This window comes from Buceros rhinoceros, unplaced genomic scaffold (genome assembly GCF_000710305.1).
Source record: "Buceros rhinoceros silvestris isolate BGI_N320 unplaced genomic scaffold, ASM71030v1 scaffold6061, whole genome shotgun sequence".
Lineage (NCBI taxonomy): Eukaryota > Metazoa > Chordata > Aves > Bucerotiformes > Bucerotidae > Buceros > Buceros rhinoceros.
This window is the reverse complement of record NW_010392396.1, coordinates 5,674-18,455: the sequence shown is the minus strand read 5'-3', so window position 1 is coordinate 18,455 and position 12,782 is coordinate 5,674. Positions and strand designations below refer to the sequence as shown.

Here is a 12,782-nt window from a genome sequence, read left to right as displayed (position 1 = left end):
GGAAAGAGTAGTCTACTAGCAGAGATTTAGGAGGGATTTTTCTTTTTAAGGGATCCCCGAGGCAGTAAAGCAGAAGGAAAAGACAAGTTGTGACTTGAATTTGAAAACATACCCTTCATTTACAGTTTTCAGAACCCCTGAATGGTATTAGGTGCTACGAACCCATGCTTCCTGAAAACAGAAACAGTGGTTAAAGTGGGACAGATAAGTGAAGTAAATGTTACAGATTTTGCAGTGGTTCTGTCAATTCTTCAAGACAGCAGTAACTTGCTCCCGTGAGAGAGTACAGAAAGAATGAATTAAAGTCTTATGCTGCCTGTAGTGCTCATCTGTTATTAGAATATTCAAGAATGTTTGCTATTCAAATGGTGAGATGTAATCCACCTTCTGGAATTCATACCCCACTCAAAGGAGAACATAGCACAACTACAGAGAGTCAAGGAACAAAAATTCAATATGCAGCAAAGATTCCACAGCCCTGGAACAGGAGAGAGATTTGGCTGCAGCCACAGAATGTACTAAGAAGCAGCTGGCAATGACATTCAAGCTCAAGAAGATTTTCTGGAATCAGAAAGTTTTAAAGACTATATTTCTTGTACTTTAAGTGCATTTTAAAAAGAATACTAAAAAAGAATACTAAAAGTGTCTACATTTAGCACATATCCAGGGCTAAACTACAGCAGTTGTTCTATAACCTGATGACCCCTTTGCAGATGGGAAGGAGGATCAGGAAAAGGAGAAGAGATCCAGAGGTTGAAGTGAAAACAGATGTAATGAAACAGCCTAACTAATAGCAATACCAATACAAAGTGTACAAATTTATACTCAGCCCAGCAAATGTACAGTGGTCACAATAAATGGGATAGCAGTCCTCAGGAGCAGAATAGGAACTGAGCCCCTTCAGGGGCAGAGAGAAGCAGGGGAAGGAAGATGATGAACAGGATCATAAGCCCAAGCAACAGACCCTCCTCTCTGCAGCCAACTTCCCCCTTTATAGTGAGGGTGACATTTACAATACACCTGCAAGACAGCTCACAGCAGCTGCCCTGCCTGACTCCAAAGTGCTAAGAGCCTGCAGACCATGGCAGGCCTATGGTTCTGTCCCAGCAAAACTAGGACAGAAGTAAATTCAGTAACCGGCTATTAAGACTCATGCATTGTGGGAGTAAACTTGTATCATTAAAGTATTTCCTAGAAATGTGGTATATCGGGACTGTTTGCCGGTGAAACATATTTTTAAAAGCCGCTACAGAACTACCAAGGGGAAAACCAGCTTGATAAACACAATTTTATCTCACATGAGGGACTGAAGTGTCAGCTATTCCTTTATACTCCTCGAACATTCTCCTTGATGGGTCCTCTACCTCCACACAAACATTTTCCTACCTGTCCATCACTGTCCTTGATGACCAACAGCACAGGTGTGTCTAATCCCAGCATAGTTCGATACAAAGTCTTCAAGCTCATGCCATGCTTTGCAGTACTGTAGACAAGAGTCCATGGATATCCAATTGTCCGTGGTGGAAGAGACTTTGTAAGCTGTTAATAAGACAACAGCCCTCTTATTTAACACATTTTTTTACTATTTTTAAGAATATATTACACACAAATGAAAGCTATTCATGTTCTGCTGAACTACTACAAGTGACTTTAAAAGCTAGTTTAAAACTTCAGAACAAACATGAAGTTTCACATGTATTTTTTCTATCCCTGATCTCTCAAGCAATATTATTTCTCAGTACTGGGGAACGAGATCACTCAAGTCAACAAGTAACAAGCTGAACAGTCAAGGATGCTTGCACTCCTGCTCCTGTGCATTTGAAAGCAAATCAGCCTTGATTCAAACTTTCAATAAACACATTTAATGAGGTGACTTAGAACTGGACAGCAAGAATTGCGGTGAAAACCAAGCTGTTTTCAAGGAAGAATTAAATAAGCGCAAAGACACAGACTAGCGTTGTCATGGTGTACTGAAAGCTAAGATAAGAAAAAAGTAACATTTTAGCTATAAATAGTGCTGGCCTTATACATTCAGCATCACACAAGTCTTCCTACTGCTGTGTTTTATGCTACAGTCAAAGCATTTTTGATACGTTAATGTGCAATATTAAAAAGTAACACAGACGTTAATACCTTTTCAATTTGTTCTGGCTGTAGTAATTCACTGGGATCACTAAGATTTGGCCGAAATGCTTCAGACTCCAGGTCTGTTTTGATATTTGATGCCTGTTTTGAATTGGTATCTTCTCTTGTTGTTATCTATAAAAAGAAAACCAAGAAAATAAGTATCCACAATTTTATTAGCAGGGAAGATAAACTTTGCAGGATTAAAAATCATGCAGTTACAAAACTCCTTCAAAAGTTACAAAATCCATTAGATTCCATCCAACTAAGGTTTCCACTGCTTCCAATAGCAAGACAGAACTCAACTATATACCAACAATTACTCAGAAGAAAGCTATGGTTTTATGCTTAAAAAACTCCACCAAAATGAGTCCTCATGCACAGCTGAAAGACATCAAATGCTTTTCAGAGGTCAGCTTACGTAGTGCTTGCATTTTAATACTACCATAGCAATTATATTAAATGTAATTTAAAAACTCAGACAGAAAAGGACCTAGAATTTCAACATGGACATTTCTCAGTAGTTCTGAAACACTCTTATTTAAGAGTACTTGTGAAAGTTTTTGGATATGCAGTAGACATGCGGAAAGACTGCTCCCACACACTTTCAGTAAAGCCTTTGAATGGAGCCATAGGAATATTGTTGATCCATAAGCAAACTGCTGGCGTACTTATAGGAATCGAAGAAAGAATCGAGAGAGAGGGAAGGGGAAAGCAGCAATAATATTTACAGTGCATAGTGAGCTTTGGAGTCTGACAAATACACACTATGCATGAAGATCCTGTAGTAGTTTAAAACAACTGCCCCATACATCTGTTCTATTGAGTTGTTACGTATCACCATTTAGTGGAGGTGGCCTCAGAACTCCTCATCAGATACTGTAGTCCACAACATCATCTTACCCAGCCCATAGCCATTGGCACTTAAGATAAAGTGCCCTGTTGAGAACTAGACTAGCTGAGACCCAAACAAGTTTCCTTCTATAAATCTTGCTGCAGGAACAGTTAAAACTTGCTGTGGGGATAGTGAAATCTGATAGAAGAGTAAGACAAAGTGAAGGAAGTAAACTAAGCCACTGCAGCAAGACTTATTAAAATCCTGAGAGATTCCCTAAAGAAAAAATCTCAACAAGAATGAATGCATCTGAATAATTTTATCAGTTTCACTGAAAGTCAGACTGTCAAAATTATCTAAAACCTGAATCCTAAGAATTTAAAGGAAACACCTGTCAAAATCACCTGACAAATCCAGAATAACAAGTGCTTGCCACATAGCTCATACTCTAAACATACAGGCCACAACTATTTCACACATCACCACGATAAACTTTGCCAAGCTTTTGCTAAGAGGGCTTTGTTAACAAAAGAAAAGCCAAATCAAAGAAAACTGAAATACAGATAAGACTATTTAAACAAATACAGCCACCTGAGCCAGAAAAAAAAAAAAAGATATCCCTTTCCTCTCCCTCAAGAACTATGAAAAAAGTTACTATCACAAACCCATACTAAAAATTGGCTTATAGTCAAAGTATACTAATAAAACACTAATCCAAGTATACTAATAAAATAACTTAATTACAATACGAATTCTTAACTCAAGAACAGGTGCGCTTAAAGATATTACGAAGCAAGCAAAAAGCTCAAGTCTTCAATTTTTCAATGGAAGGTAACAAGCATTTCCAATGTAAACTATGCACTAACTTGCATATCACAATAAAAAGGATATACATTTATCCTTTCAACTTGCTATACAAAAAGATAACCTACAGACTGCATTATGGAGTGCTATCTATAAAACATGTTACTTGGCAATCCACTTTAAATACCTTCCATCCATCATATATACTGTTTCAACTCCAGAAAGTACAGCATCGTTCAAGTGTACAGCAGAAAGCTTATCACCTTTGTTATTCTTCATTTCTGATTACAGTGCACCATGTAAAAAGTGACTAATTTGAAGTGGTGATGGTGGGCCTGTGGGTTTTTGAGGGGCTTTTTATTGTTTTTGTCTTTAAAATTATTATTACTACAGTAAAGCAACTTCCTTCTAGAAAGAACACACTGCTTTGAAGCTCCAGACAAAACCACGTCTGTTCAAAGGTATCTGTTTTACAGAACACAGCGTAATTTTGAAACTCGTAAGTTTAATTCCCACTAAACTCTGACAGAGCAGACTGACCCGTAGTCAGATTTCAGAGGCTTCCTTGGTTACTAACTCCCTCGCAGTCTACATGACAAACACTTAAATGGCCTCAGAGCAGAGAGTTTACGGGCTCTAGCCCATCACATCAGATTTTTCAAGTCAACCTAAACCATAAATTCGGGTACTGCAGGTGAAAGGTATTTGGAAAGAGCTCTTGTATTTCCAGGATATTAATACAAAGATTCTCCATCACCACTTGCCAGAAACAGAACTGATTTGTTCTCAGATGGGAATGAAAAGTTTTTTTTTTGCAAAATTTCTCATTGTCCCATAGAAGTAAGAACTGCAGCTTTTCGGTTCATGCTCATTAATGACATACATAATCACACCACTTACAGAACATTTTGACGCAATTAATTACTGATTACTAAATCGATGGAAATAAGAACTAAGAAAATGTTTTCCTATGTGTAATTACATAACAGGTGAAAGAAAGCCAAAATTGAAGTAAAAAAAACCCCCAGAACTGAAACTTTTTACAATTTCAGCAGTCAACTGCTATAGGAAAACAAAATACTCAGTGATTCTAAGGAGTTCTAAGCCATGCTTTCCATCAGTAAGTTATGTATGATGTACACAGCAGCTAACAATTTTATAACAGTCAAAGAACTTAGAACACCTAAAGAGAATGCAAATATCAGTAAACCTTTAAAAATCGAAAATAAAGTACTGTTTTCGAAGTATTGTTTTGGGAACAGACAGTTCCATTACCAGCTCCATGTGTATGAGCTTTGCCGTGTTGAACTGCCTCAGTTACCTGCTTGCATAACAGGAAAAATACTTACCTATTCCACAGAAGTTGTGAAGCTTCATACTTGCCAAGTACTGTGAGATTCTTGATGAAAGATTCCTATATAAAATTAAATACCTGGGCAACAAGGTTTTGGGCTCTTCACCTGGTTTGCATTCTTTTTAGGAAAGCTTCTATCTAACACAACACACCAGTCTAAAGTGGAAGTTAAAACACATCACTCCAAGCCAAGCAGTACTGAGAAGAAATTTTCAAATTCTGACAGAAAATTCCTGTTTGAAAAAGTTGGAAGTAATAATTCCATCATAAAATTAATGATCACATCAGAGCATGGCACAATTAAGTACATACAAGGAATTTTCTGCAGGATCCTTGTAGTGCTGTAGACAGGACAAACCCACTGAGTGTGGGACTTGCCCTGATCAAAGACACTACAAAGAGATAGTTTAGTATCTTGAGATGGGGTTTAAACTACTTGAAGAGGGCACCTGGAGACGTCTGCAGAGTGTGCGCAGTTCTTCACTATTTAGAGCATCGATCCTGCGGTGATACTCAGCCACTGACACTACCTGAATATGGAGACAGGAAGACAGTAATTCCACTGACAGTTGAAGAAAAGTAAAAAGGTAAGAAAGAAAAAAAGTGGAGGAGAGTAATGAAGGGAAAATGTGCAATGATAACAAACAAACAAGAAGTGCTAAAAGATGTTTGTTTCTGCAAGGACAATGCACACATAGGTGATTTTAGACATATGAGTAGACACAGCAAAGTTACAGATCAAACACTAGTGGCACTAGCAGTCAGATACATCTCACTGCTCTAGGATGAATATAGAACTGATATAGGAGTGCATAAAGTTACCAGTATGAGGATGCTGAATTAGAAGTCAATCTGAGTTGCATGCCTTAAACCCAAACTCTTCAGCCCAAAGTCCTCTCAAACACTCTTTACACCCACATTAATGAATCCTGTAAGTCTGGTTTGCTTTCCTGGATTAACACTACAAGCAAACCTCAGGGTTTTCAGACTCTTCCGTCTGGCAGTGAAGGTATAGTTAAAGACAAGGTAGTAGGACTAAGCTTTAATAATGCCCCAACACCACCTCACAATATCTTTATTCTTTCTATTCACCTCCAAAGCTTCAGGAGCTGCTCACCTGTCAACACATTCACTCCAAATGGCACCTTGACTTTGGCAGGAGGTGTATACCCAGAAAGCCTTTAGTCAGAAAGCTTTAAGAACATGCTGCTCTGGTGCAACAAGCTGGCTAAAGGACTACACAGTCATTTTGATGTAACTACAGCAAGTAATGTGATTTTGAGAACCGCTCAAAATCATCATTTCTATGAAAGCATCTTAAAACAGCTGGTGGAGAGATTAAATGGATGTCCCATGTAGTAAGAGTGTATTAAAAACTTCTAGAGCCTACCACAGTGCAAAGGAAGACAACCACAAGTCCAGCAGCTCCCCATCTACCTGTCCCTACTACAAGGAGTTTGGTCAGATACTTGACACTGTCCTGAGTACAGAGCCCACAGTCATGCATGACTGGCTCCTGAGCAGCGATGGTTCACTCTACCCCATGCAACTGCAAGGCAAGGAAAAAGGAATACTTGTGACATCTAGATTTATTACTGATTAATCAGTAAATATTTGCACTCTATTTATTTCCACCGTTTTCTACTGTTCTCTTAACAAATATCAAGAAAACCATTGCAAGTTGTATTGGTTTTTGCATTCTCTGAGACAAGCACCTATATGCAAAACTTTAACAGAATTCCACTCAAGCATATAAGTGATAGAGCAGTTTTATCCTTTTATTTGCTATGACAGTTCATTGCAAATCACATTGTTCACACCAGCACTTTATGAACGTAATCCTGAAAAGCAACAATGTGAGGACCCTTTAGCCTTGTTGCTTCTTTAAGCTCAGTCCCTATCACATGACAGGCAGTAGTTAACTTACAATGGGCCATAAATGTGTGGTTATTTAACAAGATTCTTGACCAAAAAAATCCCCCCAAAAACCAAAACAAAAACTCATCCTTGACACCACTATATAGTTATGGTTTCATTTACCGGAATGTAGACAATTTTATAGGCAATGGCATCTTGTCTTTGACCTGTCAAACACATACTCTTCATCACCCTGCACATGGGAACCGCATATTAACCCTTTTGCTCAGTAATCAAGACCTGACACACCTTTACATGTGCCATGGGTGTGTTTATATCCTCAGAACACTGTGCAAACATATTTTAATAATTTTTTTACCTGAGAGAAACATGAATACTTATCCAAGTATGCACATAATAACAGCTCATTGGTATCCTGAACCTACTGCACACTGTCACATTAGGTATATCCATCTGTTCTGTGAACAAAAGCCTGCATAGTGGCAGACCACTGGTATGCAATGACAAACATAATAAATAGCATGTCATAGAATGTCAAACTATCAACAGGAAAATTAAGCGCAAGGAATCCATCTCTCAAACCCATTGGTTATTTTAAGTATACAATCCCTACTAAATCCTGTGAGGAAGCCACGAGACATACTGTGTCAAGGTTATCAACTCATTACCGAACTAGGCTTTAAACTGGGCAGTGGTTCGAATACAACAAAACAAATAATGTATACGGTCAGGAAATTAGTGTGCATCAGGACAAAAACGATTCTGCTTAGGGACAGTGTACCACAGGACAATTCCAAGGTCTAATCAAGTTTGAAATGATATATCCTTAGAGAGCTAATACTTCCTGCTATAGTCATAACAGCAACACTGATGAGAAAACATGGGATGAGTCATATGACTCTTGACACATGAATGCCTTTCAGCTCGATTCTCCACCCTGTGTGTATGTGTGAGTTAACCACCTATTAAAACTGTTGTGTGTTCTGCTGTTTAATGCAGTTCAATCTAATTGAGGGTTTGTATACTAATGATTCAACCAATCAAGAGGCTTAGGATTCTCCTTCTGGAGAAACTCGTGTTTCTAAACTCTGTTTTTCTGCAAGTACATCAGAATATCTATCCCTTGCAAGCTATAGTGGCATATGCAGTGGGCAAGACAGAAATCAAATTTCCTGACATGGAACTTTTCTGTCTTTCAACAATACACATGAAAACACACAGTTGGAATCGTTTGAATGTCCATGAAGGACAGTGTGCCCTGCAGACGGTGACACACCAGCCCTTTCAGCCATTGGTCATACCAATCTGCTATATGCAGCTGTCAACATGAAAACTGCTTACACCACTGCGGCATTCCTCCACCAGTTTAACAAAGCCACCAGGGACTTGCACACACACCCCTAACGCATGTTTGCTAACAGGGCAGTGTGAATGTTGCCCTCAAACCAAATACAGCTAAACTTTCAGAGTTAACGAATAGCTGAAACTGTCTCCTTAGACAAAGGGAGAGTCTTATCAGAGCTGAACAGTATTTCCGAGAGATAAGAATGTAGAAACTGTAGAAAGTGTAATGGTATTAAGTGGTTATATTCAACGTAAGTTATCTACACCCTCATGATTAACTGTGAGTATTAAATAAAAACCAAATATTAAAAGAATGAAAGCTGAACAATTTTACTTTTAATTTTAATACATCTCTGTAAAATCCTATGAACTGCAAGCTTCGCAAACATATTTCTTGAGTGTCAAAAATAGGTTTCACTTTTAAGATTGCAGGATATTTAATTGAAAAAAATAAATGCCAAGGGAAGGTGCAAGAACTAGCCATTTTAAGCACAGGAGAGGGAGCAGAGAATCATCAATCCTCTGAACTGATTGGCTGGCACTGCAGTTTTTTCTCTTTCAGTACCTTTGAAACTGGCCGTCTCAGAACTGTTCTGCACAGCAAGGTGTTGCCAGAGCAGGGACAGAAGAGCTGAGTACGTTACACAACAGCAACATTCTCCCTATCAGTATTGTCTCTACAGCTTTGCAGGATGGACTGTTAAGCATCTGCCTCAAAGCACTCTAAGCCCACAGCAACTGTACCAATTAACATATACTGAAGAAAAATTAAAATACCCGCCATAACCAGAATTAATAAATGAACTTGCAAAGGAAGCAATCACAGCCTGCAGCACACAGGAAGTGTTACACTGGAAACCTTTATAATAAGCTATTTTTTCAAGATATGAGACATCACTAATTTGAGAGATAATGCCAGCAAGAGAAGCAAATTTAACATGGCCAAACATTAAACAGTTTGGCATATCTGTGCAAAGAACCAAAAATCAGATTCATGAAAATTACTTTCTTCAATTGGCAGGTCAAGCAATTTGACTGATTTTGTCCAAATAAAAAAAGAACTATAGCAGCATTACAAATAAAACCTAGCTCTCTTGCAAAACAATTTAAGGAAGTTGCAGCACTAGCAAGCAGAGAAACCAGAAGTTCAGCTGCTGAAACCACAGCACCTGGTGTCTGACCTGAAGCTGCCACTCCGGGAAAAGACAGGCTGAGCGTGGCTTCATCTCTGTTCTGATAATGCCATGCACAGATTCTCTCAGGTATGACAAGAAAGTCCTATATATCCTTAGAAGTAGGCAACAAAAAACATACAGAGAAAATATAAGCCTCTACTACTCATTTGTTCTCTTTCAACTTATAATCAACCTTTGTGCTTTGACTGCATTTGTAGCGAGGCCTAATATTTCACAACTATTAAAAATGTAAACAATACAACAACTAATATTAAATTGAAGATCTAGTTGATGATGATGCATAAACACCTAATTATTTAGGACAGTATCATCAAGGAAAGGTTCCAGACTTAGCAGTCAGTGTAAGAAAGTACTGGATTGCACTCTGCTTTTTTATTTTTAAAGAGACTCAGATCATCAGTTTACTCTATTAATCTACAACAAAAAAATTTAGTATGGAAAGCTGACTTTAAAAAGATCTTTGTAGTGGTATTACTGGATTGATGCAACCTTGCAGTTCTGCCATCCAGAGAGATGAAGTATTAAATTCTCGGCTTTCACATGTAAGCCCCTATTATTACATCTCTACAATAGCCGAAGAACTACAGCCATTAGCTTAACAAGTACAGCCGACAAAAAAAAAACCAAAACAAAACTCCAAAACACACAACCTCAGAAGTCCTGCAAGTTTCGAATCATTCAAGTTATTAAAACCAACACCACTTTAAATCTCTTTGCATAATATCTGAGGAATATCGAAGCCAAAAGTAAGTTTTCATTGGTTTTGCCCCCTTTGGCTAGTCTGCCCTTCCAAGCTCTGCAAAGCATTGGGACAAACATTCCCAAAGAAGGCAATCCACCTTTTGTTCTCTTGCATTGTGTCTGATGACTTTTGTCTGAAGTGCTTTGACAGAAAGAATGGTTGCCTGCATTTTTGACATTCTAAAAGCTTACTGGCACCTCGTGTTGCAGTACAATAAAGAAAATACCAAAAAAAGAGTTTTTGAAGGGAAGCATAAGGCATTGGGTATTCACCAGAATTTTTGTCTCTTATCCTGGGAAAGTAAGGAACCCCTACAATGTTCAGCCCAAATTTATTCTATCAATGTGAAAATAACAAAGGCCTTTCAGGTAAACAATATAGGGCAACTTAGTTGCTTCAAGCAAGCAAGCATTATTATTTTATTTTATCACTGTTTGGTCCAGCAGTTACATTATTTTACGTTAGACAAGGTTTCATCCAAATTTCAGAACAACCACTAATGAAACATTCAGTCACAAACCTGTACTTCATATATGCTGAGGGACTGTTCAACATGCTTCCCACTTCGTCATGAGTAACACAGAAACAATGGTACCAATACTCCTTCCATGTTTTCTGTAAGGTTACGCGTGCACACTGGCTTTATGCTCATTCATTGAAGGTAAAAAACCCCCAGCTTCAAGAATAGATCATGTCTTGTTGACATAGCAACATTTTAAAAAAATATTCCCATCTGTAGATACTTTACCCTTTTTTTCTGATTTGACTTGTTTTACACATTAAAATAACCTGTTCTCTACCTCTCTCACAGCAAAGATGGTTCTCAGACTGTCTTCAGTTCAACCTCTCCTTAAGAGCTGGTAACTATTGCTTTTATTAGCACAGCTGAACTTTGGCTACAATAAAGTGTTGGTCCTAAGGGAAATATTTTGAAAACAGGATGTTACTACTACTTTAGTTAGCTAGGCAAGATATATCTACATATATATTTAAGAACATGTTCTTGGTAAATTTCGGATACCTTTTACACTGCTACGGGGTATGTTTAAACTACATTTGAGTTAATTTAGCAATCACATCTCCATTCTACAATATATTGCCACAAAGGAAAATTAAGAACCTATTATTTAAAAAAAAAAGTTAGTTAGGAACACACATTTACAGAAACAGTTGTTGCCACATGATTATTTCATATTCTGCAAGTAACCTGGCTGCAAATAAAGATCAAAAGAAGTATGCAGGAAACCCCTGAAATCTTTAACTCTTAAAAAAAAAAGGCAAAAGCCTGTCACAGGCGGAATCTGCAATAATGAAATGAAAAATATCTTCCAGATCTACCAGCTGGTAAAAGCACAAGTATACTGTCAAGATTACTTCCTCGCTATCCCCAAGATGTTGCTGTTTTGCAAGTCTCACTAAGAAACATTTCATTTATATACTACTAACAAATTTAACAAATTGAGGAAAACAACACTGAAAAAACCCACCACAGTTAGTTCCATCAATCGCAACCTATAAAACCAGCAGTATTTGTCCCCCCAGAACCACTCCCCCTTCATTATAACTGTGAGAGTGGGACTACAGCATACTCATCTCCAACTTAGAAGTATTGCCTGATCTTCATACAGCTGCATGACTTCAAAGTAGATACTATCAATGGTAACTAAGGAGATTCACACTTTTCTAATTAAATGCCAGTGCAAACTACTGTTAATGGTATTCACCTATAAATCACATTTTTCTTGAAAAAAATACATTACTCCAAAGGGGGAAAAAAAACCTCAGCAACCCAGCCTAAAACTCTGAGCCCCTTAATGCTCAAAGCAGTTGTTCTTATCTAATGCTGGAATGCTAGTAATTAGGTTATGCACCCAGAAGTAATGAAAATTTGTGATTTAGCATCCTGTTTACACATTCAAAATTTAAGCTTCCAGAAACTGTCTCTGTATCTCAACATGACAAGAATGCAATAACAGAAATGAGCATACTACACTGGAAATTACCAGAGCATATTTATGACTAACTGGCTGGTGCTTTTTTCTCTTCTTCCCATACCAGAGGCGAGACATTTCCCTTCTAAAAATAAGATGAGACTAAAAAAAGAAATAAACCACCATCAACAACAACAACAAAAAAAAAAATCATTCAAGGCTGTTTAAAAGCATTCTCTGTACCTGCTGTCAGTTCCAGGCACAGGCAGAGCCCCACGACAGTGACAGGGTAGTTTGCTACACGCACACATTTGAGTGACATGTCAGGGAACAAATGAACGAGTGTACAGTAGGGGGATGTATCGCAAATGATGACGATACAGAAGGAAGGCTTCCTGTATTCAAGTGTGGTTGCAGAGTACTAGTTTGTTAAAAGGGCTAAAATATTTAAAGATACAGAACAACTTATTATTTCTTATACAATACTGAAGAATAAAAAAAAAAATCCTCACAAACTGCTTGCAATATTCTGTCACTCTATACTTGCTCATAAATAAGTTTGAATGGTAACAAA

The 12,782-nt window shown here is 37.8% G+C and overlaps 1 protein-coding gene across 2 annotated transcripts in view; it reads right to left on the bottom strand.

Moving 5' to 3' along the window:
* LOC104500738 (oxidation resistance protein 1-like) overlaps positions 1 to 12,346 on the bottom strand; it is an 18,287-nt gene extending 5,941 nt beyond the window's left edge. The window contains exons 1-4 of one of the 2 annotated variants that reach the window (XM_010144442.1): positions 12,281 to 12,346; positions 5,567 to 5,647; positions 2,134 to 2,259; positions 1,387 to 1,539 (exon numbers count right to left, since the gene is read on the bottom strand). In XM_010144442.1, the coding sequence (XP_010142744.1) occupies positions 1,387 to 1,539; positions 2,134 to 2,259; positions 5,567 to 5,647; positions 12,281 to 12,346 (426 nt within the window). The remainder of the gene's footprint in view (positions 1 to 1,386; positions 1,540 to 2,133; positions 2,260 to 5,566; positions 5,648 to 12,280) is intronic. The other variant, XM_010144443.1, reaches the window with a different exon arrangement.
* Positions 12,347 to 12,782: the final 436 nt, after the last annotated feature.